The 26,656-nt window shown below is 37.3% G+C and overlaps 1 protein-coding gene and 1 long non-coding RNA gene across 3 annotated transcripts in view; one reads left to right on the forward strand and one right to left on the reverse strand.

Moving 5' to 3' along the window:
• LOC149916244 (uncharacterized) overlaps positions 1–18,689 on the forward strand; it is a 35,397-nt gene extending 16,708 nt beyond the window's left edge. Inside the window, exons 2-3 of the long non-coding RNA XR_016470288.1 lie at positions 10,763–10,843; positions 18,418–18,689. This is a non-coding gene — a long non-coding RNA (uncharacterized LOC149916244). The remainder of the gene's footprint in view (positions 1–10,762; positions 10,844–18,417) is intronic.
• TLN2 (talin 2) overlaps positions 8,720–26,656 on the reverse strand; it is a 143,958-nt gene continuing 126,021 nt past the window's right edge. For both annotated transcript variants that reach the window (XM_031616420.2, XM_031616419.2), the window contains exons 53-58: positions 22,857–22,981; positions 17,469–17,594; positions 15,883–15,945; positions 15,585–15,767; positions 12,991–13,116; positions 8,720–12,102 (exon numbers count right to left, since the gene is read on the reverse strand). In XM_031616420.2, coding sequence (XP_031472280.1) covers positions 11,974–12,102; positions 12,991–13,116; positions 15,585–15,767; positions 15,883–15,945; positions 17,469–17,594; positions 22,857–22,981 — 752 coding nt within the window. In that variant the 3' untranslated portion in view covers positions 8,720–11,973. The remainder of the gene's footprint in view (positions 12,103–12,990; positions 13,117–15,584; positions 15,768–15,882; positions 15,946–17,468; positions 17,595–22,856; positions 22,982–26,656) is intronic.

Consider the following 26,656-nt stretch of genomic DNA (forward strand, 5'->3'; position numbering starts at 1 on the left):
TTTATATATGAAGAGAGGGTAATCTTTGCCAGAGTCCACACTGAGTTTGCTCTTGTTTTGATTTATGTTTTGGTTGAGAGTTCTTTGTAGCAGGAAATGCAACTTTCAACAACAGTTCAGGCTTTGTTAGAAAGTGTCCCCTTTAAGAAAAACAGTGGACTTAAAAGCACTGAAGCACAGCAGCAGCAGCAGAGAAGCACCCAGTTACAAACACACTGCCTACAGGCTCTCACTCAAGTAATCTTCCTTTCTGTCTTGTCCTCAGCTTCAAGACTCCATGCTTGATTTTTGGGAATAATGTAAGTGAAAGAATAAGATGGAAGAAAGTTCCTAAGAGTAGGCCAGGCTGTGAGAAGAAGGGTAAAGATTTCAACACCGCCATAACTGTAAGGAAGTAAAGGGCAGCTTATAAAATCCAGAACTGCATGAAAGGAATCCTATAAGATATTCTTTGCAGTAATTTGCATCTTCTTGTTTTTTCTTGTCTAGTTGGTTAAATCAACTCCCAACACAGTCTGCAGGAACCTCCAGGAAAGCATTGGCAAGTCCATTAAAAATGGCAGATCGGATGAAGGAATCTGAAAACATTCAGTGATGGGTACTTGCAGAGAGATGAACCGAATGCATTAATGCAATTGTCTGTAGTTTGCCTTGGCTGCAAGCACAAGTAGGGTCCTGAAGTCCACACTACTTTTAAGATTACAGCAGACAGCAGAAGTGGCTTGAACACTAACTTCAGCCATGTAGAACATAGTTGTATCTGGTCTTACAGAACAGATTGTTTCACATGATGTGTGTGAGAACCACGTCACCATGAAATACAGTCCCACTGGATGGAGCAAGCACAGCATCATGCTGGAACACTATTCCCCAAGAGCTCAATTAAGTTTTCACAGCCCCCACAGTAAAGGGGAAATTGTTTAGATTTCAGGCTGATTAACCTGTGAAAATAGCACTGGCTTATTATCACACATTTCAGTGTCAATTTGTAAGAGAAAAAAGCAGAAGGGCCCTGACTGTCTAAACCTGTTTCTCAGCTGTAATGTGAAAAGAAGGTTGACTGCTACTCCCCTCTAGCCATACTTAAAGACAAGCCCAGTGTTTCCTGCTCTGATGGCCATGAAATATCATCTGATGTAAATTCATTCACAACCAGTACATACCAATTCTTCTTATGCTAACTGTTCTGAATTTAAATAGCTCTGTTTCCCAATTCTGTACTTACCTTCTTGCTGTTCTTATGCAACAGTTTCATATCCTCTCTCAGACTCTCTAGCAAAAAATCTCCACCTTGCTCCCATGACACTTCCCTCTCCTTTCAATATCAGAATTTATACCCTTAGAAATGCTGTGGTTTGCCAGCTCAAGATTTCTGAACACAGGGATTTCTGCAGGAAAAAATAATTTTCCGGGGACCATGTGACACTTGTGGAAACAAACCTTCAGCAAGATGCAATATTACTCCTCAAAAACAGACTCTATATGTTCTTAGTCTAGTAGGGAACAAGATCAGAAGAATTTGATGCCAAGTAGTGTGAAAAAAAAAAAAAAAAAGCCAGACATTTTCTGGATGTCTGTGTTATGAGATGGACCAGCCAGGGATGAGTTATTTGTCTTTGAGCTATACAGCTGTTAAAGTTCCAAGAAATGAAGTCACAGCTTTCAACATGCTCTGGTTATAGCATGTGTTTATGTTTCAACTCTGAAGGTGGCCTTGCTTCTCAGAAATACACAGAAGTCTCAAAGGCCACCATCTCTGCATCTGCAAGATCAGAAGGGACCAAAGCAACAACTGAGCATACCTTATTTCAAATGTAATCCTGTAATTCAGTGAGTCCTACTATCATTACCAACAGTATCACTGCAGTCTGACTTACCCCTTCCAACACTTAGGGAAACTTGTTCTCAGAGCAAGGCCATCCCAGCATCACAGAACACTAGTATTCAGTAGACAGTGGCTTTTGCTGTATGAATTTTGTGCTTAACTTTTACTAGCAGGGAACAACTACAGATAATATAGTCCTGGCTTGGAAACAAAAATACTTTGAGATCGTTTTCTTAATTTATGTATTTTCAGAGTTTCTCTAAGAATTTGAAAGTAGCACAGGATTTCCTGACCCTGAGATTTGTGCCAGCATTTACCTTGTAGGAAAATCTGAGCGCATCTACCATAACCTTTATTGTTTTGTTTTTGCAGCAGTATCTTTCATACTGTCAATAAAAGAATCAGTTGTTATCTAATGCTTTACATCTTGCTCTTGCTCAATGAGGTTCTTTTCTCTACCACAGGAGTTAGACTTTTCTGTGGAGCGATGTCTGGCATCTTTCTAGCCACATTTCCAGTACACATTCACACATATCCAAATCTTTGCTGGCACCTTGATACCACTGCAATGTGTCTCACCAGATATCTCTCTGCAAAACCCAGTGCTGCCAGCATCCCTCCCTCCACTCAAAAGGCAATTAATACATCTAAACCCACCCAACGTGTTAGGCATAGAAAAAGAAGAGTGTGAAACAACTGAATACAGTGAATATTTGTTGTGTTTATCTATTGACACAATGAATTTACTCATTATAAATCTACCTGAGGACCAAAGAGTGAACTCTGCTGTTAGCAAACACTATTAAAAAAGGACTACATGTTGAAGGTCCTCTTCTTAGTGACCGCTACCCTTAAGAAAGGGAAGAAGATCTGAAAAGGCTCTGATCTCCTCTGGTACAAGAGCACTAGCAGCCTATATTGCCTCAACAAATCATTTAGTCTAGAAGGTGCTCAGCCTATTTACAGTTTTTCTAGTGGAAAAGGAAGCTCCTCAAGAGGAAGTTTTGCATCCAGGCTCTTTTTAGATAACAAGATCTTGGACAAACCAAAATATGACTGATCTTGTTGGATAATAAGGAGCTACTCACATGACTTTGAAGAGATCAGAGATGACTCCTGAACAGTCAGGCTTACCAGAAAATTCTCTTTGTGGCTTGAATTGATCGGTCACAGGATCTGGAAGTATGACAGACATCACAGCAGTGGTTTGGCAAGAGAATTACCCTAAATAGCCTTAATATCACCAAATGATAGAGAATAGCAGTGAGAATGTAAGCCAAACACAACAGAATGACTTTGAAGCTGTTCTTCTGTGGTCTTCTGTTTAAAATTGCCTATTTTCTTTCCCCACAATTTTGGTATCTGAAACGATGATCTCAGTAACTCAGTAACACACAGTTCTAGATCAGAAGAGATCAGCAGTACATAAGAGATATCAGCAACATGTTCATACCAGAGTTCTCATTCATTTTCATTGTCCTGAGGCAAAAAGAAACATGCTTAAACTTATGCTGGCCCACAAACATTTAAATGAAATCACTACTGATTTCATGAAGCAAAATTTCAGGTTTGTCTTGAAAAATATATCCAATTTGTTTCCTGATATTCCTCCGTCTTAAGTTGTAACACAGATATTCCTACAACGTCTGCACTGCTTAAATTCACATAATTTCAAATCTATTCATTCTAATTTCAGATTCTATTCATCTATTCTATTCACTGACCATACATGAAGGGTCAAATTTTGTTCCTATAATGCAGTTTCATGAATTTAGGGATTGAGTGTCATATCACTAACAGCAGTTGATAAATACCCCTAGAGGATGCCCTAACTTCAAAGATGTACTGTTCCTGATTTTGGTAATAAATCTAAGAGCCCTGGTTTCTCCCCAGATAGAAACAACTGTGACTAACACTCCATGCACTGAAACATGCTGACTTTCAAGGAACAAAAGCCAATCACGAGTAGATGAAAGCAGGCAAAACCAATTACAAAAGGAAACAAAACAAAAAACAACCAATAAAAAACAACACAGAAGAGAAATAAACATTTATCTGAAATCTCCAATGATTTTATGGGAGAAAAGTTCAGTCCAGGCTTGAAGAACACATTCATTTAGTTTCCTAATAAGCCTCTGTCTTAAGTCATAACCCAAATATTCCCACAGTGACTGGATTAATTCAACTCCAAATTTCAAGTCTATTAATCATTAGATTGTTAGTAATGAACTTCCCTCCCCAGTAAAAGATACAGAATATCACAAGTATAAGCATTTAACATGCACTTGAGCTACTAGATGTCTCACACCAGCTTTACAATGCATGCCATGTTATGTGTTTTTTTTTTTTTTTTTTTTAATATAGCCAATAATTTTCATAGAAAAATAGAACTAGATACAATCCTCAGACTGGATCTAGAAGAATTGCACTACCATGGTTAGTAATATAGTGTAATTTCATGTTTTTACTGTTAAAAATACAAACTAAGGATGGATATTTAGAAGAGACAAGATTCTCATACTTATATAGCCAACAGCAAAAAGTAACTGAGATAGACAGGAGTCATTGCAGTGGTGCTGTTAATGTCTAATTCTCAGGGGGATGACTAAAGGTATCTGTAAGAGAACTTCAAGACTGGTTCTGTTGCTATAAGTGTCGCAGTAGAAGTTTCAGTGCCTCAGGATTTTCATCAAATTTTGCGGGCAGCAAAATAAAACAGGAGGCTGATTTAAATAACCTGCAAGAACTCTGTCCAAATTACTACAGCTGTCACTTCTCTTGTAGAAAATGACAGAAAAATAAAGCATTAAATAAAAACTGAAGAGCTGAGGCTAGTGCCTTAACAGGAGTAGTTGCATGAGGCAAAGCCATAAGCACTGTGCACGGATTCCTGCAGATTAATTTCAGCTCTGGAAGACAGGATGTTTATCTAAAGCATTGGCAGTGAAAGACAGAGTTGTTCTTGGCACCAATCACAATCACTGTTTAAGTCCCTCTGCTATATAGTTACAGGAAAAGAATGCATCTGATTTCTGCAGAGCTAACATAGTATCAAAACCTTAATGCAAAAAATAACGTAGACCAGTTAGCAACTAAATGGTATACAAACATTAACCCATTCCTTGACAAGGTCTCTGCTGATCTATCTTGTTCTTGGCTCACAGTAAGTAACTTGTTATTTCATTCAGTGCAACCTGCTCAGTGGACCCGAACAAACCACCTCCTCTCCTGCAACATAATTTCACTTTTATTTATATTATGTAAAATACAGTAAAATTTGCTCTTATCAAAATGAGAGCTACTCATCTGTAGTGTTTTTCGGTCCACAAATTAAAAAAAAACTTCTTTAAGAGCAGAGTATTCCTACTAACACTTGAAAACCACAACAGTAATATTGGGCTGGATATAATGGAAAAGACTGTGCTGTCTAGCAGCATGCAGTAAAGCTTATGGGTTCTGATGTCTGAAACATCATAATTTTGGAAATCCCATGAGGATGGGCTTAAATCACATTTAAGTTAAAAATAACAGAAAGAATACAAAGGAGTTTTTTCTTTTTAAACAACATAAATATGTGCCATAACATTTTCTGAACTGGAACATAAATATCTTTTCTGTTTCATAAACAAAGCATACGAAGCTATCATCTGACAGCACATTCATAATAAATTGCAACTCATTTGCTGTCGAACTGGAAAACTTACTGCACTTATAGTGCATTTATAGTATATCCACTGCCCAAAATCTGACCGATCTTTCAAGACTTAAGCAGATCAACAATATGTTTATGTTCAAGTAAACATTTTAATCAATAACTTAAAAATATGATATGCAGTTTCAATTGAAAGATCATCCACTATAATGCTGGAACAAACAACTGCGCTGATCTTCTTACTTGATTAATCGCACCTTACAAACAGTCCTGAAAAAGACTGCATACTGTATTCAGAGAAGATGAAGCACACTACCTGTGTTTATTTCAAAACAGAAGGATTATGTGAACAGCCTAGAAAGTATTGAATAGTGATCTGTGCAGGATCACAGATTACAATTAGCATTATGAAGTTCCGCACTTTAAAAGCAAGAACTGTATTAAGAAAACAATATATTTTGATTGTTACTATCTTTATGCAGCATCTTTTCCAAACTTCAGAACACTTCTGAGACTGATAAATCAGTCTAATTAATTCTGTACTGCAAACAAATTTTCATCTTCCAAACTTCTGAATTTCTGAGCTTGAAGTTCTACCCAACATTTTCAATAAAGAGATTTTGACTTTATAGGAATATAAATTACAGGTACAAAAGAAAACCTCTTCACATAGGATAAACTCTCACAGTGGATGTTTTAGGACACTGAGAAATCACCAGCTCCTCCTATCAGTTTTTAAAATAAGTAAATATACTTAAAGAAAATAACAGGTAAAGAATTATAATGTCTGATATATAAACCTTATATTATCCAAACTAGCAGTGGGCAAACCCCATGTATTATTGTGGATAAGAATCCTGTAAAAAAAAAAAAACCACAAAAACAAACCCCCACAGTTTAGTCTTAAAGTCTTCAGGCATTACTGTGCAAGCACAAAAAATTAACTTCCCTAGCGCCTCTGAAGTTGTTTCAACACATACTGAAGTCATGCTGCACAGAAAATATGGACAGCAAATTCCCCAAATGCTTTTTCTAGTAATTTAAGTTATCTTAAACGCTTAGTACTTTAAATAGCTATTTTTAAAGAATTTAGCCTAAAACATGCATAATGCCTCTGCATCTGCCATTTCATTACTAAGCTAAGCAGCCCTGAAATAAGAGCATCTTCAGTCTTGTTTCCATCATGGAGACCACAGGGAAGAAAGTCACCAGATCCACAGCAACAAGATACATACACCTGGTGATGGATCCAACTGATGAGCACTCACAATGCAAAAAAGATCCCAATGAGTGCAATAGTATCAACACCAGCCACCCTGCCAACTGCAGTGTCACACTGCCAGTAATGAAACTGATAAGAATTCTGGAATAGATTTCATGTAGCAGATGAAGTAACCTATATGTACATACAGAGTTGCACATGACATGGAAAGATGTTGAATAAAACAGAAACCATACATAAAAGCAACATCAACCTTCCCTCCACAATAACCAAAGAACATGGCAACAGAACCAAACATTAGGCACCTTTGAATAACTGGCGTCTGTCTTTTATATATATGTGTAGTCAACATGCTTTAAGGATACTGAAGGATTACTGACATACGAAGTAAGCATTCATAGTTATGTCTGTGCAGAGGAGCTGTACGTAGAACCTCTGTCAGATGGGAATTCTGCCTTTTCCCCACACTGCAGAAAGATACTTCTGTCTTATTTCACTGAAATAGTGCATGACAAGTGCAACATAAGTCACAAATACTTTCATACAAAACCAAAACAACAGGAGGAATTCCTTCAAGGGCTTATTGTTGGCACAGACAAAAATGCAATATATTATTTATACATTTTTGCAGGTGTAGACGAAATACAGTGTATTATTTAGACATTTTTGTTGGTATAGACAAAAACACAATGTATTATTTAATTTTGTGTCCAGATAAGAGCTACACATAATGGTGCAACAATGCAACTGTGAGCTCCTCTGTACCTTTCTCGGGTGTAAAACTTAAATGGAAAAAGAAGATGTTAAAGTGAGAGTTCACTATTCCTAGACATTCTGATATATACTTACAAAGATGCTGGAGGTTCTTTCACTGCAACAAAGTGTGCTAATGTGAGATAAAACAGAAGTCTCTACTGCTTTATTAGTTTTTAAAAAGTGTGACAAAATGTCAAGTACTTGTAGCTCAGTAAGTGAAATAATGATCTTCAGGTAAAATGACTCATGCTGTCAGATATAAACTGCCATGCGTTTATCATTCCCCCTGTTCAAGACATGGTTGCTTCTGCCTGCTCACTGAGCTTGGCTATATCTGATCAGTCCTGTTATTAAATTTCTCTGGTGCTGAAACACTGTGGGCCAGGAACTCCTCTGCAGTATCTGCTTTATGCAGAGGCTCCTCAATACACACAGCTGAGCACCACCTTTATCGTGCCTTCTGGAAACCTCTCTGTAGCTCACATAAAGCTGTAATCAGCTATTACACAAAGTCCAACAGTTTGTTGACTACAACAAGTTGGTAAGAGCCCTGATCTGACACCCAGCAGCTGAATTAGGCCATACTCTGCCAATACTGGAACTACCAGCTACTAAAGAAATGAATGCTGTTGTGCCTCAGGTCTTCCTGAATGGTACAGAACAAAATGGCATGAGTTTGGAGGTGCATCCCTCCACCACCCTGATGAAAGTAGGGATGTTGCCTCTTGGTCTGAAATATCCCTGTGTGACTCTACCCTGTACTGCATGCACTTAGTGGCATTTGCTCAAGGATCTCTGTAGTGTTCTTCACTCAGTGATGCTCTATACCCAAGGACAGAGTTCACACGTTAAATGAAATGTAGCTCATGAGCTAGATGCAGCCTGTGCATCTCTCACTTCTAAGGCAATTCATCAGACTTCACTATGGATACTAAGGTCAGTCAAAATAGCCACCTGCAGCAGACTAGCACCTGAAATGACCAAGTGCAAGCTTCTGCACTTGGCATCAACGTTTGTGCCACAGAAATGTGTTGTTCCATAAGCAGGAACAACTACAACACATTTAACTTACACTGCTGTGAGTACTGAAAAGCAAGTTACAGGAGTCACGTCCAATACAGGCAAATAATTTGGTAATCATTATGCGGTTACAGAAGGACAAAACATTAGCAGTATAAAGCATAAAAATATTTAAACCTATAGATTCAGAAAAAAATTAGGAAAGATAAGTTTACTGATGGCATGAGCCATACTTCTGGTGTACACATTTTATGTTTGGTCCAATTAAAAGTGAAAACGTGCTCACAAACTATATGTGTTTTCAGTGAGGAGGTTTCTAGAACATTTATGCCTTCCCTCATTAGGAATTAAGTAATGAAGATGCACAAAGTAAAAGGGGAAAGAACAGATGAAACAACAATCCAGCCATCAATTTTTGTTTTAAATCTTTTCTTACCTCGAAGCTTCTTATGTAGAAAAGGAAAAGGTCAGACATGATAAAATGTTCCATTCAAATTATTTCCTGGGCACTTGGGGAAAACAACACTAGACTATTTATACACAAACAACTTTGAGGCATTTTGCTTTTAATTTGCATACAATTTCTTAAAGTGAAATCCACATGAAGAAGGGTGAGATACAACAGAGCCCATTTATCATTTCACAAGTTAACAGCACAAAGTAAACATCTGCCTTCCTTATTAACTAACCTTCATCCCTTACCCCAACTTGTCACTTCCTGCTGCAAGTTTCCATGCCAAACAAATGCACGGACTAGTTCCAAACTCCACAGATGTGCACATCTGGACTTCAGTGGTACTGCAAATTGTAACAGCAAGAATAAATTGAAATAGAAAGCTTTCAGATAAGTTTATGTTCTCTGAATGTTTCCCAGATCAAGACTCAAAGTTCACAGTAAAAAAAACTCACTGAGCTGTTCAAGTTGAGCTACTTAGCTGACTGTGTTTCCTCTGTGGAGCACACAGCTAAGGAGAAAAAAGAATAATACTTCCTTGTCCGATAAGAGGGAGTACTAAATCTGAAACAGATAGGCCTCAAAACAACTGTGCTGAAATGGACTTTCCAAACACTTTTATCTGCTATACAATTAGAGCATGCTCTTCCCATCCATAGTATGATAAAATATCCTAGCCATGCTATTTCCATATAGCTGCATTTGACCAAGATTTTGGCTTCTTTCAAACTGGCAAATACCATTCTGATCAAAATATATTACAACATTATATATACCTACAGTAAAATACTGTCATGGTACTAAGAACAGCGTCATCTTTCTTCTTGCTTTGATGAGACTAAATAGGTCAAACACAGCTTGAAAGGGGAGCAGTAACAAATCTGTCTGGAAGGTCTATCAAAAAATAGAGATGGGAATGTGAGGCTACCTGAATTAGAAAAAAGAAAAAAACTGCAAAGAAGCTTGACCTACCAGCAGCAGCGGAAAATCTCTGTCACCTGGAGCTGTCTTTATTGAGGCCTTAGAAAAATAAAACTGATTTACCTTTCCACCTAAGATTCCGTGACACTACTCACTGAATTCACTGTGTAACAGTTGAAAGAAAAAAATATCAATTGTGCTGAATTGGAAATTGCAGAACTCAGAATTGCCTGCATCTGATAGTAAGGGTTTGTGTATGGACACAAACCTACACTTCACAGCACATCTGTCAATGCCAGCAGTTCTATCTGGTATCTACCTTTTTTTTTTTCCCCTCTCAGTGTAGATAATCCAACAATTCAATTGAATCTGAAATATTTCAGTACCAGAGAAGAAACTCTGCCAAAAAAGAAAATCTTCATACACGCTAGTACTTATTAATTCTGTAATCATGTTTCCTATATATTTAACACTAGTGTGACAAAAGTCTTGGTAATTATATGTCATGCAAGTAACTTAAATGAAAAGTTAGCACTATCTAAACCAATAAACATATCACTAGGAATTACTTCTGAGTCTACAAGACAAGTATTTCTGCAATATTGACTAGGTGGGTATGCTCATAACATAATAGGCTCAGTTGGAGGTATGTAATAGGTATCTAAAGACAGCACAGCCTTCAGAAGCACTGTAGCAGCAACACCTTTGAACTAAATAGACTTGACTTTTTTTTTTTTTTTTTTTTAAGAGGGCTTGAACGGAGGTACATTGGAAATTGTTGTTAGGAAAAATGATGGTTCTGTAGTTACTCAAATAGTTTAGCTTTTATTACTTAAAGTTGCTGTAGTTTGTGTTCTTTCTCTGACAGGATAAAATGCTTTTACTCACTCTACCCATGTTGCTATTGTTTAGGTCACAACAGAGATATTGAGAACATACAGTACCTTTCTGCAGCTGCTTAGACTGCTGCTATTCCTTCTCTGCAATTCTTTGGTGAGTACATTTTCATCAATTCCAAGTATGAAAATAAACTCCCTAGAGTCCAAAATTTTATTTTTTATATTACAAGAAAGGTCTACTTGTAAATCACTTATTCTTTTCTCCTACAATACCCACAGGTTTCAAAACAAAATAATTACAAATGAAATTATTAGAAGAATACCAAGAGTTGTGATAGTCTTCTGTTGTACTGGGGTATTTCCCTTTTTTAACTAGCATACATTCTGATAGAAATCCCACAGTACAAACCAGATAATTTAAACTAGAAAACAAAACACAAACTACTCAGTCCAATGTGAGAGCATGTGTGTGTGTGTATAATACTGTAAAAGTAGTCACACATTAGAGGTATATAATTGGAACAGCATTTTCCTTCATGAACCTGCTATTATTGAGGCAGTGACAAGGTTTTCATTTCTTTGTTTTCTGCGCTCTTTAAAGAATGGCTATTGCCACATTTTGTGAACCATAATACTGCACAAGCAGAAGCTTGTTGCTATCAGGTAAGGAGTAATAATACTAGTGCAAACAGGTGCAGAGAATTCCTCCAGTTTTGGGATGAACTAGTTATATAACAGACAGGCCAGGCATTTTCTTCAAAACCACACTTGTGCATCTTTCCCACTCAGACATACATCCTTTTCTGTCTTGGTCTTCTTATTACAAGGGTGGGTGGGGGAGAGCCACCAGCTCATGTGGTATTTATCACAGGCATGATTTCTTGACTGTTTTCCTACTAATATTATGAACATTTTATATCAAGTCAAGGAACAATAAATGTGTCAAGCATCAAGAAAGTGACAATAATACTGATTTAAAATATTCAGTAAAAAGAGAAAGATTCTCTTCTGAGATGTAAGTCCAGGAAGGAACAGGAATGAACTCAATACTGTATCATTACTTGATCATCACAGAATGCACTCCCAGATGACAAAGAACAAGTGGTTATTGCTCTCTGTTCATCCAAAGCTGTGATAGGCAGTTTATTTAGGTAAGTGCTTGACATACCAGAATGTTGTCAGATCAGTTCTCACTTTACTGTCCCCCCTTAGCTTATTTCTTTAAAAGGAAATTTTTTAAAAAGAGGAATAAAGGAAAAAAGGCAAGAAGAAAATCTCAGCAGGCTAACCCTCATCTTCTCTCAGCTCTGTGGGGAGAAATTTGTATTGCTGTTGGCGGATCTGAGCAAGCTTTTTCCTTGCCTCTTCCAGCTCTCTTTCCTTCTTCAACATTTCTTCTTGAGCTGCAATGATCTAGAAAAAGAAGCATTAATTATGACAGAAATGAATGCAGTCTGTAAGACAACTTTTCTATGACACTAGTTTCACAATGGCTATAAGCATCTTCCAGAGAAGTTTCAATGACTTCAGTAGGAGCTGCTCGAATGCTTTTCAGGTTCCAACAAGAACTGTACTCATTCCCTCTTGTTTCTTATAGAGAACTCAAAAAGACGACTCTTCCAGCAGTTTTACCATACACCCATGTTGGATTTTACAGTGCTATGCTCTCCACAGCACTGAGTGAGGGGTTAGCAAAAATTGTGTGTTCATTTTTCCAGGTATTCATAGTATTTTTCTGCATCTTGAAATGTAAGAAAAGAAAAGACAGTACCATGGACACACAGAAATAACAAGTTTCAGTACATTTTAAATGGTAACCACAGTACATGCTGATCCAAATTCACAACATCAAATTCAGAAGCTAGTATAACCTCAGACCCTTGGAATCTATTATTTTCTCATATTAAGGTTAGAGTGATGAAATTTCATCAGTTCTTACCTTTTGCTATCTTTGTCTTTGATGATGACGCATATGCAAAACTGGTGTTCCAGTAAGACTATGGGATATTTTAAGTGCCTTATAGAGGTTTGAAAAGAACCATTAATTTAATTAGGAAAAAAAAAAAGATATTGTACTATTGCAGCTGCTTTTATGGTAAAAGCTCAATGAAGAGATGCAGTCATGCTATATTATTTCACTTTGCTGCTCTCAGTGGTTACCTAACAGTGAGTCATCACGCAACTCACAGATTTCTACATAGCTTTGTCTAGTCCGCAATACAGCATATGGACATTGTAACACTCTGCTGCTTCTCCATGAGACAGTTTCTCTCTGCTATAGTTTTTCACAATTGTACCAACCTGAGCAATGCCACCCACAAATTTTGTTTTGACCACAACATCGTCATCTTCTGCTTTTCCAAAAGCTGCTTTTTGGGCTGCCCTGACAAGATTGTCTGATGCTCTCTTGACAGCATTTCCTGCAGCCTTGGGGAAAGAAAAGAAATTTAGTAATAACAAAAAAAGCATAATTGCAACATCAGTTCTGAGCACCAAAACTGAAACATCTTTGCTTAACTATGCAAGAAGCTGGTTGTTGTTTTTATTTTCTTTGTTTCCATGAAAAGCTAATTAATCTTCAAAAATCCATCTTCCTTAATAGAGCTAAAAGGCAGAGCTGCACATGGAAGTGTAAATTAGATCTTCCATATACCACTGGCAGTTCTTTAAACTTGCCCCCCCTAAGTCACATTTCATATTTCAATATTTTATATTTCAAAGATCTGACCTACACTACCTCTTGGCTCTTACTGGAATCCTTCTTCCCACCTCTACATCATCAGTAATTGAACGGAGGCAAGAAATCTCTACACTGATGAGGATTTAGAGCTGAGGGGTTATCATGGATTACTCATTCTAAGAGACTGACTGAGAGACTGAGCTACGTGTTCTACTCAGTTGTACATAGAAATACTGAAAGGTGGATCCATAAATGTATTTCAAGTGCTTTAGCAATGAAACAACTTCACAGAATGGGATAGGCCACCATTCAAAGATATTTCCACCTTCTGAGCAAAAGAAACAACTGTGAAGAATTTCGTAGCGATACCAGAAGGAACTTGTTACCTAGACTCCTGTAGTAACAGGCCAAATCAGTATTCATGGGAAACACAGTTCAAATGTCTGCTCCCAAACCTTGCTGTTGTGTGTAGGGGTAGGAAAGAAAAACATAATACACTCAAACCTAACCCATTGACTAGACTATATGAAAACATTTGTGCTAAAGGCAAAGCCAGCTGAAAAATCACAGTAGATCTGGCAAATCCACCACTAAAAATATCTGATAGATATCAACTAAATGGTTTAGCTATGATAAAGGACCCTATTTCTAAGCACAAACTGCTTTTCCCTTCATTATTCATTTTGGGACAAATGCAACACTTGGTAAAGTGGCAAAGTTCAATTTCAGTCAGTGCTTGGACTTCTTTCCATATTCCCTTCCAACTTTTCACATTCCATGTCTATTTAATAATATTTGCCTACAGTGACTGAGTACCCTGAATTTCCTGACAGAGCTGAGAAAACATGGCCTCTAGAACATGATTTTGTTCCTCTTTGTACTTTTCATTCTGCATTTAAAATTCATTCAGATTTATCTCAAAGTTTGTATATAAAATGAAGATTAGATTACAGTCAGAACTATCTACCAGCTCTGATACCTCCAATGACCCATGACAAGTCAATCCATACGAATCCACTGTTATAGTAGTAAAACCATCTCATCTCCAAGGTTAACATTAAGATGCCACCATCTTCAAAAACAGATTTCATATACTCTACATTTTCTACTCCTAAGCACTCCCACTTTTCTACTTAGAAAAAAAATGTTATTTTCATTTTCTGTTGCTCAAACAGATACTCAATTACATGTATTTCTATGAGACTTGATTCAGTCTATCCATACACCAACTGTTATAGCGAGTGTCCATTAGTAACAGCTCTGGAAATAACAAAAAAGGGGAAATTCCACTATCATCAAGGATTCTCTATGTTGATGGTGTGAAAAAAAGGAGCTGAAGTAGTTCTTACATTCCAAACTGAACCTGCAAGACTGAACTCAGAAAAGGCTGCAGCCATTTTTAAAATGAATACCTTTAAAACAGTAGACTTTATTCCTCATAACTCAGTGCTAATTCAGAAGTTCATACAAACTCAACATGAAATGATGTATAAAGTAAAAGGAAACAATTTTCATTCAAAAATGTTACGATAGACTATAGGTGAGATATTGCTTCAGTAGCTCTTTTTCTTTTTTTTTTTTGTTTGTTTGTTTTTTGGTCTGATGACGATTCACAATTTTAGAAACATTCTGCTTACAATTGATGTCACTTGCCTCCTAGAAACAGAGGAAAACTAATCACAAGCCTAGCTGGCAGAACTGAAGTGATTACTTCGTTGAACATATACGTATAATCTTGCAGAAGTCAGAAAATATGCAACCAACTTAAGCATGCTTAACAATTTGCAGGCTGTATGCAAGGAGTCTAACTGAATACAGAACGATTGCAGAAAAATTCAGTATATTCAGTTGCCACAAAAATGCACACAGTAAACATTCTCAGCTGGTGTATTCCTGAGATTGACCATGAGGATGAACCTATTGATACTGCATCTAAACCAGGGCTAGGCACAGACTAGTAACTACTTGCATTTCTTAGCATCATTCAAAAATGAAGAATGAGTGAAGTGAGCCTTAGCTACTGCCAAATAATGCCCAATGCACAATCACTTGACCTTTGATGAATGGTAGTTTCCCCTAGAATCCTACAAAGAAAAACTGGACTGAAGTCTGAAAACACAGAAAACTTCCTAACATTTTGGATTTGCCCATGCAGTATTAAAACAGTGTGTACATTGGGCTACTATGGGTTTTTGGTAGTAAAGAATACAAGTACCTGTAGCCTCCTCATGGCTTCAGAGTCATGATCAGCCTTCACTTTGCAAGCTACAAGCAATTGTGCTGTAGAAGCTGCGACTTGTTTTGCAGATGAGATGAGCTTCTCCTCACTAGCGTGGCCTTGTACTGAAGCATTAGCTGCTTCACAAAGATTGCTGGTTGCAGCTGCCACCATTCGGGCCTAGGAGTCGGTAAAGAAAGTTACTACGTATTGTCACAGGATACAGTTTCTTTAGAGAAGGTGCTACCTTCACTAATATTTTGAAGTCCAGCATATAAGAGAAGTAGTTACTCACAGCGGAAATAAGTCCCTGAGACCACTGTCCATCATCAGCTGCATTTGCAGGGATTGCTCCGACCTAGGAAAACAGTTCAGAGATGACTTACAGTGAAACAGAAAATACAACTGTTTTGTCTTAGATTTAGGCACACAACAAATAGTGGAAAAAGGAGAACACCTGTAGCTGTAACTGTGTGCAGTACACAACACAAAGTCCACCTGAAAGTTAGTAGTCAGCAAGCGTGCCTTCAGCTTCAACTGTCCCATCCTTGAATCACATTTAGAAATCCCAAAGTAATATCTGTTGCATTGAAATCTTTGGCATAAGCAACACTGAACAGTGGATCACAATTAGTTGACCTTTAATACAAGTTATTTCTGTCTCTACTACACGTCTACATTATTTCTGATCTCTTCTGATTCTAGCATTAGGAAAGGTACAAAACAGAATGTGGATCCATACGGATATCCTGTAACTGCCTTCATGCTTAATAGTGGTATTTGAGGAAAGCATCCCATTTTTCTTCTTAATTTAACCACTGAAGAGTCCATGGCATTGGCAGTACTGGCAACAATCAAGAAACAATTTTCTTTCCACTTCAGGTGAAATAAAAAAATTCTTAGCACCAAGTAATGTAGGAAATCTATACAGGACAAGAATGTGCCTGGTTCACAGATAGCCATATATCCCACCACTTCCAGACCAGTCAAAAGGTCAGTGAGAAATCTAAGCCAACAGTAATTACCACTTACTGTTCAGTATTGAAGTACTGGATATGCAGCAGATCAAATTTATCTTTCCTCCTACATACCAGAGCCCACATGCCTCAGAAGGTTTCTTGCAAAAGCAAAATGGTTCCCCCAGTATCAACAATGAATTCCTCCCATCTGACACACTGAAGCCATTCACTATGGGCAAGGATTTGGTCAATCATTGCAGAAGGAATCACTTCCTGTACATCTGGCTGTACTTCTATGGAAGTACAGGCCACCACAGGCATCTGAGGATACCCAAAAGTGACAATTATCTAAAAACTAATAATCAGTAAAGACCGATAAGAGAGAAAGAACGTGACGTTGGGCTTCATTATGTCAGAATTATCTTAATGGCCTTATTTATTTGTGAATCATAATGAGAGGATCTTGCACAAACGATTCTGAAGTTTTTTTTCCCCACTACGTTTTCATTTTAGTTAGGGCTAATTTCTTCCTTTACGTATCCTAGCCTTACTCGCTGGCTCAAGAGAACAGAATCTCCACGGAGGCAGGCAGCTAACACTTAAAGCCATCCACTGCAAAAATTTGTGACCTTTCAGCAAGTCTCTTTAGAATAATAAGGAATAGAGCAAAAGGCTATCTACTCAGTAAAACAGGCTGAACAGATTTGTTAATATGACACTAAATTTGACAGGTGTACTCCTATTGGAATAGTAAACTATAGCTTTTCTCTAACAGATAGATTAAAATGATGCTTGTTTTCGTTTTTAAGCAGTTTTCGTTACTCACTCCCAAGCTCCTTTCCTTCTGTATTAACATGGAACAGTTAAGAGACCAGATTCCATTTTGATGCTTTCCCTGTTGCAACTTGTCCTTTTTACCCACCTTTCCCTGTGCCACCAGTTCTCTCTGTGCTGCTGAAGCTGACTTCACAAGGGCGCTGGTAGCAGCTGCAATGGATTTAGCTGCTTCCAAGATCTGTTCTTCAAAATCCAGAGTCTCATCTGCTTGCTATAACCAAGAAAAAAACAATGTCACACATTATCCACAAGAAAACAGTTGCATTTGCAAGATCAAGAACATATGCAAGCGGTGACAAAGCTTTGAAACACAGGACTAGATTCAAAAAGAGGTACAACATTTTCTGCAAAGAAATTTCACGTGGTCCACAGCTAAGAATTAACATAAGTGAACTTAAATACTAAGTTGTAGCTGTGGTTGATCCATGTGAAATTGAATATCACACAAGCTAAATCAAGAACTGTCTTCAACTTTCTAATAAATTAAATTCCACTGGGCATACTCGAAATTACATTCAGAAAAGCCTGAAAAGACTTTTCTATGCCTTCACATATCAAAATTATCTTTACAGCTTCCAGAAGCACTAAATTAGATGGAGTGTTTTCTAAATACTTAAAGACGTAAGAATTAAAAAAGAAGAGTGGTAGGTGTATATAGTCTCATACACCTGTACTAAGAAATGTAACACAGACACCAAGCAAATGAATGGGTTCAGCAGCTTTTTGTAAGAGTTACTGCACAGAGAGCAGCACTGTGCAGCAGTCTGGTTCAGTCATCTTGAAGATACAAAGTTCCAAAGATCTGCCTGGAATGCTTAAAATCATCCAAACATATCTTCCCACAAGCACGTGTAAATATATCAAATCCACTTAATGAGGTTTCTAACTTGTTAAATCTGATTCGCCATAAAAACTTACTTGACTTTCTAACCATTTAGGCATATACTAAAATTGTTTATCCATTTAAGCATGCATACTAGTTTCTAAAGAGTTAACAAAATAGATAGATAAGTAATCTTCTTTTTTTTATACAGATACAAAAAAACCTAGTGTAATTTCTTGACTGTGATCCAATCACAAGCCTACCAGAATCCAACAGAGCAGGACTGCTGGATATGATACCACAACAGACCACCTTGGGACACATGAGGCTTTTGAAGTACAGCTTTTTTTCCCAACTTATGCAACCACCACATTCTTGTGTCAAGTAATAACTTTAGGAATACGAGCAATGTGTTTGAGTTAGAAAATTGGGCACTTCATTTGCAAGGCTAAATGCACACATCTGCTTTTAAGGCAAGATTTGTTCTCCGGTTGCTACCATCTGATTAAATAATACTCATTTATTAAAAAAAAATAATGATTATAATTAATTACAAAATAGCATAAAACAATGTTCAATCCTACAGCATTTCATATCATTGCTACCATACCAACTAAAACAAATACAGGAGATGAAACTGTAGTGTCCATGGACAGCATAAAATCTAAAAATTAAAAACTGACACATAGATGAAATTGCTTGGCACTTTAAATTATTTCTTACTAGGAAGAGCCACCTAGTGCAAAGTAAAAGATTTGTCTTGCTGTTGGGCTAATCTCATCAACTGAAGTACATGTCTTTATAAAATGAACAACTCACGTTCCATCTAAATTTTTGTCTATGCCTGCAAATGTAAAATCACAAACATTATTATATCTAAATAGTAATCATGTTGAGTTTCTCAAACCTCCAATACCTACATTTCCTGTCATTGAACAACTCCTTATACTTACAGAAAAAAGGAAAAAAAAAACTATTCACATTTGATCCACCATGTGAAGAGTTTATTTTTGAACTGGTTTTTAACTATATTCAAACTGTAGTATTTCTGATGAGTTTTCATTTTCTCTAAGAACGCCTTATTTTCTAGTCTCTCCCTTCAGCATTTTCAAGTATGACATCTAAGGGCTGGACATGTTTGCCTGAGATGGAGTAGAAAGAATGCTTAGTCAGCACCATGGGTGTGTTTACCTTCCTGTACCTACCTAAAAACTTTCCTCAGCTACAGGGACATGTAGAAGTCCAAGACTGAGCACACAGTAAAGAGCCCTACAAGAAGTGTCATTTTTCTTCTTACTCTCATTATTAAAGACTGTGTCATGGTAGGCTCATGCTCATCAATAGTGCAGTCACAGCTTGCATCACTTCACAGCCTTTATGAACAAAGTCACAAACAAATGATGCGACAGCAAAAAAGTTTACATTGTAATATTTTGAGTTACTTTAGAGAGCTATTTGTTATTTCTTTAGAAAATCAGACGTGTGAGACCAGTGATTAACCTTTCCTTCTTCAGTTAGCCACCAAAAGACAGCACTGCTTCTTCCATAAGCTTAAACTAATAAGCTGTTATTGACTATGTACGGGTGTAAGTGGATTGGAAGATGAGATCACCAGAACAGACAAGCCAAAACTGTTAGGCTAGCTACAAAACCTGCAGTATAAAAACGTTGATTATGCCATTAAAAAGAATATAATTTGTTTCTGTACTTTCTTTTGACCTGTTTCCTACAGAATCTCCTTTATTAGGGGTGGCATAAATAAAGTCAGGGTTAATAGGAGAACAAATAAACCCCAATGTCACTGCTAAACATTAAAAAAAAATTATGAAAGACAAGCCATTTTCTTTTCAAGTAGCTCTCACCTTCTATTCCATAAAGAAGAAATCTATATGGATAATTTAGTGCAGTGAGCCATGAAAAACACAATAACCATTTCAGAGAAAGTCAGCTCTTGGCATAGCTGCTGCTTGTTACCATAAAAGGCCCTACACAACTTATAAATCTTTCAAAGAGGAGCTGATACTGATAGAGGAGCACTTTGTAGATACATTTAAAATCAGATTTGATTATGAGTCTGCAAGAAGTCTTCTAAGCCTGCTTGAGAGTGAATGTACTCCTTCATATTGCCTTCTACTATGTTAAAACCCTCGGAGACAGGGCAGGACACTGTAGGAATATGTTTGATATATAGTTGGATTAAATAACAACCTAATATATCAAACATATCACACAGAGTCCTGCAGAAAAAGACATCCAGATTTGATTCATCTTGGGGAAAAAAAGGATAAACTGCTGAAAGCTAGCAGCAGGGAACTCTTATTGACTACAAAAGACTGTTGTGTTTGAAGGCATATGCCTACATAGAAGCATGAAGAGCATACCAACAGAATAGTGTACATACTGCAATGCTCTCTGCTGTTATATATTGTCTACAGCACCACTTTCCTTAGCATTCTTTTTTCAGTACTAACAAAGCATATTGTTTTAATTACTTTTTTTTTTTTTTCTGCAAAACATTAGGAATTTTAGGAGTCTGTTATTTTACAGCCAGGTTTGTATTTACAGAATGAGGGGCAAGAGGTGGCTGCATGAACAATTGGTGCAAAAATACTAAGAGGAAACAGGAAAAAAATAATTAAAAAATATGAATACAAAAAAATTTAAGATAGTGGAACAAATGAGGAAAAAAAGACCCTACCTTCAACCACTGAAGTTCTCTTTAGAGATAACAGACAAACTGGAAAAAACAAAGATGAAAATTTCAAGTCTAAAAGAAGCTTGCCCAAAAATAGAGAATCAGCCACCAATTAACAATGAAGAAGATGGTGGTTTTCCTGCAGGCAGATTGTTCTAAAATAATCAACAAAGGACTTCTCTGCCAGTTTACTTAATGATGATTCTTACTAACCAAGGGAAGATAATGGACTAGCTGGACCAGCTATCTGTTCCATTGTAGAAGATAGCTACTACTGCTGCATTTCTTGCACTGAGCGTAAGTAAAATCTATTCTATCAACCCTATCACCTAGCCTAGGTATTCAACTACAGCACCATATATGTTGTCAAAGACAGCATCAGAAAGACAGGCTGTTCAGTGCAGGCAATCCTGCTCTCAGAAGACACTAGATAACACTGGTCTTATGCAAAATTTAACTGTTCAACAGGAAAACTGATATTTGAGCTGCTCTGCAATCTTCTCATATCTTTGACGTACATTACAATTCATGTTGTGAAAGAGATTAAACACCGAAGTACAGATTGGAAGGGTTGTTAGATATCCAAATTAAGCAAAAAACAAATTTTACTTTATGAAAATGACAAACAAGCAGACCAATAAATCACAGAGAAGCTGGATGTTCAAATTAACATGTTAAATGAGGAGCAGGTGTGGGATCTGTATTCACTAGAAAATTACAATGACCCTGAAGTGGTTTAGATACTGGAAAGAAACTGCTCCATGGTAACCAGGCAACACACATATGCTATTGTGCAGTCAGTGTATAGAAAAGGTGATGGAGGACTCTTCCTCTCCTCCAACTCAGCCTGTGTCCTCTGCTCTGCTGAATCTCATTATAAGGAACCATTTTTTCTTTGTAAACAAAATGGATGCACTTGTTAAAAAACACAAAGAGCACTGCTTTTTCATGAACTAATTTATTCCTGTCACCAAATGGGGAAAAAAGGTCCTCAAAAAGTGAGTGAAGCTACCAAGAACTGTTTCATTTGATGATCCTGAATGGCAGGATACCAAAATGTGATACAAAAATTCCAAACAATTCTTGGGGGCCTGCTTTTTAGCAAGATTTTTCATTAGCCTTAGAAAACAGTTTAAACAGTTTTGTACCTACAAATCAGCTTAAGCAGGAAAGTAGACGTTGTCCTTCCTGAATTAAATTACACAAAGCTAAAGCGTAATTTCATTTTAAAGACAGAATTATATGCAACAGTTATTTCTTCTAATGCTTGTCCCTTATTCCATGTAGGCAAAAGGTAGCAATTCTTGGTGATCCAGTCACGTGAACCACACAGACAGAAGTAACAGCTGTATCAGACATTCCCACTGTATCGCTCATGAAGACAGTTGACTTTATTTTATGTAATATATTCAGATAGGTTTGAAATTACATGGCAAGATGCAACACTACCTGCTTTCATAGAGAACTGTAATTCATTTTTCTTCAGGAAAATTGAAGAAAAAGGGAGATACAACATATGTGATTTGATACCAAAGCATTTACTCTTTTAGCAGATGTTGCTGCTTTATCCCACTATGCTGTACATGTTCAGATGAGAACAAAAGCTCTTCACAGGGCAGCAAGTGAGAATGATTTTTCATAACAGTAAAGTAAGTTTGGAAACAGAAAGCTAAATAATCAATAGTAATTATACTGTAACACAGCATTTTTAATCCTTGGCTTTTCTTCCTTTGCTTGCTCATGTCTTGTACTTGACTTGCTCCCTGAAAAGCATCTTTTTAACCTTTTTCTTCAGAATTAAGTCCTACCTTGTGCTGCATCTAGTGGTACTGAGACAGATGCAAACTGTTTATTGTTTATGCCATTGTCATGGACGGTAACAAATAGCAAGCCAACATATAGGCTATATGCATCATCTACCTTATTACCTTCAAAGAAACAATTGGGACACTCACCTTTGGCTTGGCTCTTGGTTTCAGCTGCTCTAACTTCTTTGCTGCAGCCTCAATTGATGCTGCAGCTCCCAATAGCTCTGTCTCTGCAATGACTGTTGGGTCTTCTGGATCCACCCACTCTGTCCCTGAAATTAATGGAAAGGAAGACAATAACTTCAGTGCCACTGTGAGCTGCCATTCAAACAGGGTGATTTACAATCACATTTCAAGTGTCAAAAACAGAACGCATTCTGTAGAAAGCTCCTTTTAATAACACAATGGAACAAAATGCTATAATTTACACTGAATGTAATATTGTTTAAAAAAGGGTATTTAGCAGGAATATTCTGTTAAGAAAGTAATTTAAGAACTGCATAATCAAAGCAGCTGGGAACAAAACTATCACTCAGTTTCCAGATACCTGGGCTCTTACTAAGTCCTTGACCAAATCTCTGAGGTAGAGTGAGAAATCTAAGAGAGTGATAAAGATGACATGTCACAGACAACAGCCAATCAGGCACAGCACTCTTGAGAGCCTCTTTTTTGGCACTGGTTAGAGGTGAAGCTAGTACTGAATGAACAAAGTGTGGGTTTTGACAATGTGTTTCTAATGCATTGTAGAAAGGGCCAATAGCAGGTTCTGTAACACATTCAAAGGTCGTCTTTGCTGTTGTTGAGTTTTTGGCATTCTTCTTAGCTAAAAGAAATTTTGTAGGCCTACAAAGTGAATGCTTGTCTGGAGATCATCTTAAATATTTACAAGTTATCAGTGCACCCTTACTTTAAATTTCATAACATTATTCTCCGATGACAAGATATAGAAAGCATCCATGTTCTTCACTGAGGGAAGCAATGAAAGTCAAAAGTAACATTAGCTTGGGGGAAGAGAAGGAAAGCAGAAAGAAAACTTCTGAGATCAGAAACAGCAAGGGGAGAAAGTGGCATCACAGTACCTGAAGGGGGCCTACAGGAAAGCTAAGGAGAGACTTTTTACAAGGGCATGTTGCAACAGGACTAGGGACAACAGTTTTAAACTAGAAAAGGGTAGATTTAGACTAGATAATAAGAAGAAATTGTTTACTGTGAAGGTAGTGAGACACCAGAAGAGGTTGTGGATGCCCCCTCCCTGGAAGCTTTCAAGGCTGGGATGGATGGGACTTTGAGCGACCTGGGCTAGAGGGAGGCGTCCCTGCCTATGGAAGGGGGTTAGAACTACATAATCTTAATGGTCCCTTCTCACCCAAACCAGATTCTATGAAAAAGAATGGGAAGAAGTGTACAAAAGACAAAGGAAGACTGAGCTACAATGTTTATTTATTTTTTCAATTTCATAAGGACTTGTAATTCTTACTGCAATTTGATACAAGCTTGAGAGAAACTTACAATAAAATATCAACTAAAATGTTAACCACTATTAAAGAAGAATGAATAGGAAGATACTGGCACTTTGCATCAAGAATAGCATAACCTATTTCTGATTCATGGAACACAATAAAAAATACAAAAAAAAAAAAACTTGAATGCTTATAGGCTCACACTGAGTATAAAAGAAGGCAGTTTCTACTATGGATGACTGAATCACAGGGGACCACAAAATGTCCTGTTCTGACTTACAATGTGCTGGCAGAAATTTAAAATACATGGCTTTGTAATCCTAGAGAGCTATGTTGCTAGTACTCTCTCTCTCTCTCCCCCCTCTGTATATACATACATAAATATATATACACACATACATAAAATACGCAACACCGGAACATTACCTGAGACAATTTCTCTGCTCAGTTGGTGTACAAGATGAAGGAATTCCTTATTAAGCCCTAACTTTGGCCACAAAAGCGGGGAAAAAAAGAATGGCATTTTTTGTTAGAGGCAGCATACAGACAAATCCAAACTTGCAAAATGTAGGAATTCCTCTCCAAAAAGATAAAACACCTTTAACAAAGGTGAAAACATTTACAATCAAAATTCAGGTAGGAGATAATCCTATCATGTGTCACTAAAAGTTACCTAGTAATAGCCAAAAACCATTTTGCTTTAAATGAAGAAATTAGTGAGGTAAAGAAAAAAATCCCTATTGGCAAAATGTAAAAAAGGAATTAAAAAAAAGAACAAGTGTAGTTTGATTTTGATGAATATGAATTAAAGATCCAGAAATCACTGCATATAGGTGTCTCCAAAGATACAGACAACAAGTTTTTCTTAAAACCAGTTGGAGAATTGGAAAACTCTGATATTGGCTTGGCTTATTAGTAAATGGAAAAGGAAATTTCCGAACATATGAAAAAATGCAGAAAAAGGGCGAAGTGTTCAATAAATTTACCTGGAGAGGAAGAAAGCATAATGAAAGGGACTGTTACATGAAATAGAGTAAAAAAAATTAAGACCTAGAGGAATAATAAAACATAGGTGGGAATTAATAATTTATTTCTTATGACAAGTATCACGTTCCAAGGAACGTAAATTGATTCAAGCAAGAGTTAACTGAGGAAATCATACAGTATACACTGCAGAGAATATGAGAGAAATGATTACAGCATTCATAGAATCATGAAATCACAGAATGGCCTGGGTTGAAAAGGACCACAATGCTCATCCAGTTCCAACCCCCAGCTATGTGCAGGGTCACCAACCAGCAGACCAGGCTGCCCAGAGCCACATCCAGCCTGGCCTTGAATGCCTGCAGGGATGGGGCATCCACAACCTCCTTCGGCAACCAGCGCATCACTGCCCTCTGTGTGAAAAACTTCCTCCTCATATCTAACCTAAACCTCCCATCTCAGTTTAAAACCATTCCCCCTTGTCCTCTCACTATCCACCCTTGTGAACAGCAGTCCCCCCCCCCCCTATTTATCTGCTCCCTTCAAGCATTGGAAGGCCACAATGAGGTCTCCCCGGAGTCTTCTCTTCTGCAAGCTGAACAATCCCAGGTCCCTCAACCTTTCCTCATAGGAGAGGTGCTCCAGCCCTCTGATCATCTTAGTGGCCCTAAGATTCTCTGCTCTATCTTAGGAAAGAATGATTGTGCGAATTTACTAGAAACCTTTCTGGAAATGGAGGATTGAAAAAATGCGATTACACCGTTTCATTCAAAGTATTTTTCTGTAACAGTCTACAAACAATGAAATTAGCAGCAAACTTTGTCCAAGCAATGGAATTTTCTATATCGAGTGCTGAATTTAAGTTTGTCTGCAAGTTGCTCAATCCTAAAGAGTTCAGGAAATCATCCAGACCACGATTTCTGAAGTCTCATTGTTTCATCAGCACACTTAGCCAGGACAGGACCCACACAGAGGGCCACATGCACAGCATACCAAAAGTTTATGTCATTACTAGAAGCTGAGTATTAATTCAGCCAGATGATGACATCCCCTTTTATTTGAAGCTGTGAAGCAGTTATCACCACAAAGGACATATATTGTCAGAACAAATAAGAGTGTAGGGAGAGGAACCAGCCATTCAGTAAAAATTCTATTAAATTTTGTTTTCTGCTATTGTGGTTCTTGAGTGCTATACTTGATGGTTCTACCTTCAAAGGCCACTGGCTTTACAGATGACTTAGAACAAAGGATATGAAGTGGAGCAAGGTCAAACTGCCATTACAAACACTGGATATTTTTGCACAGATTATACATACTGCAAGCTATGCAAGAAATGCAAATTAATCATTAAAACTTTACTGGCAGGATCATGTACATTATACATACTCTGGACTTCAATAAATTTGTTCCTTGCTACACATGCACAAAAAATTACTGCTTTCTCTAATTGTAAACTAACAAGGAAGTATCATCACTAAGATCATACTGACATCAGTGACTTGT

This window comes from Phasianus colchicus, chromosome 12 (assembly GCF_987193195.1).
Source record: "Phasianus colchicus chromosome 12, bPhaCol1.hap1.1, whole genome shotgun sequence".
NCBI lineage: Eukaryota > Metazoa > Chordata > Aves > Galliformes > Phasianidae > Phasianus > Phasianus colchicus.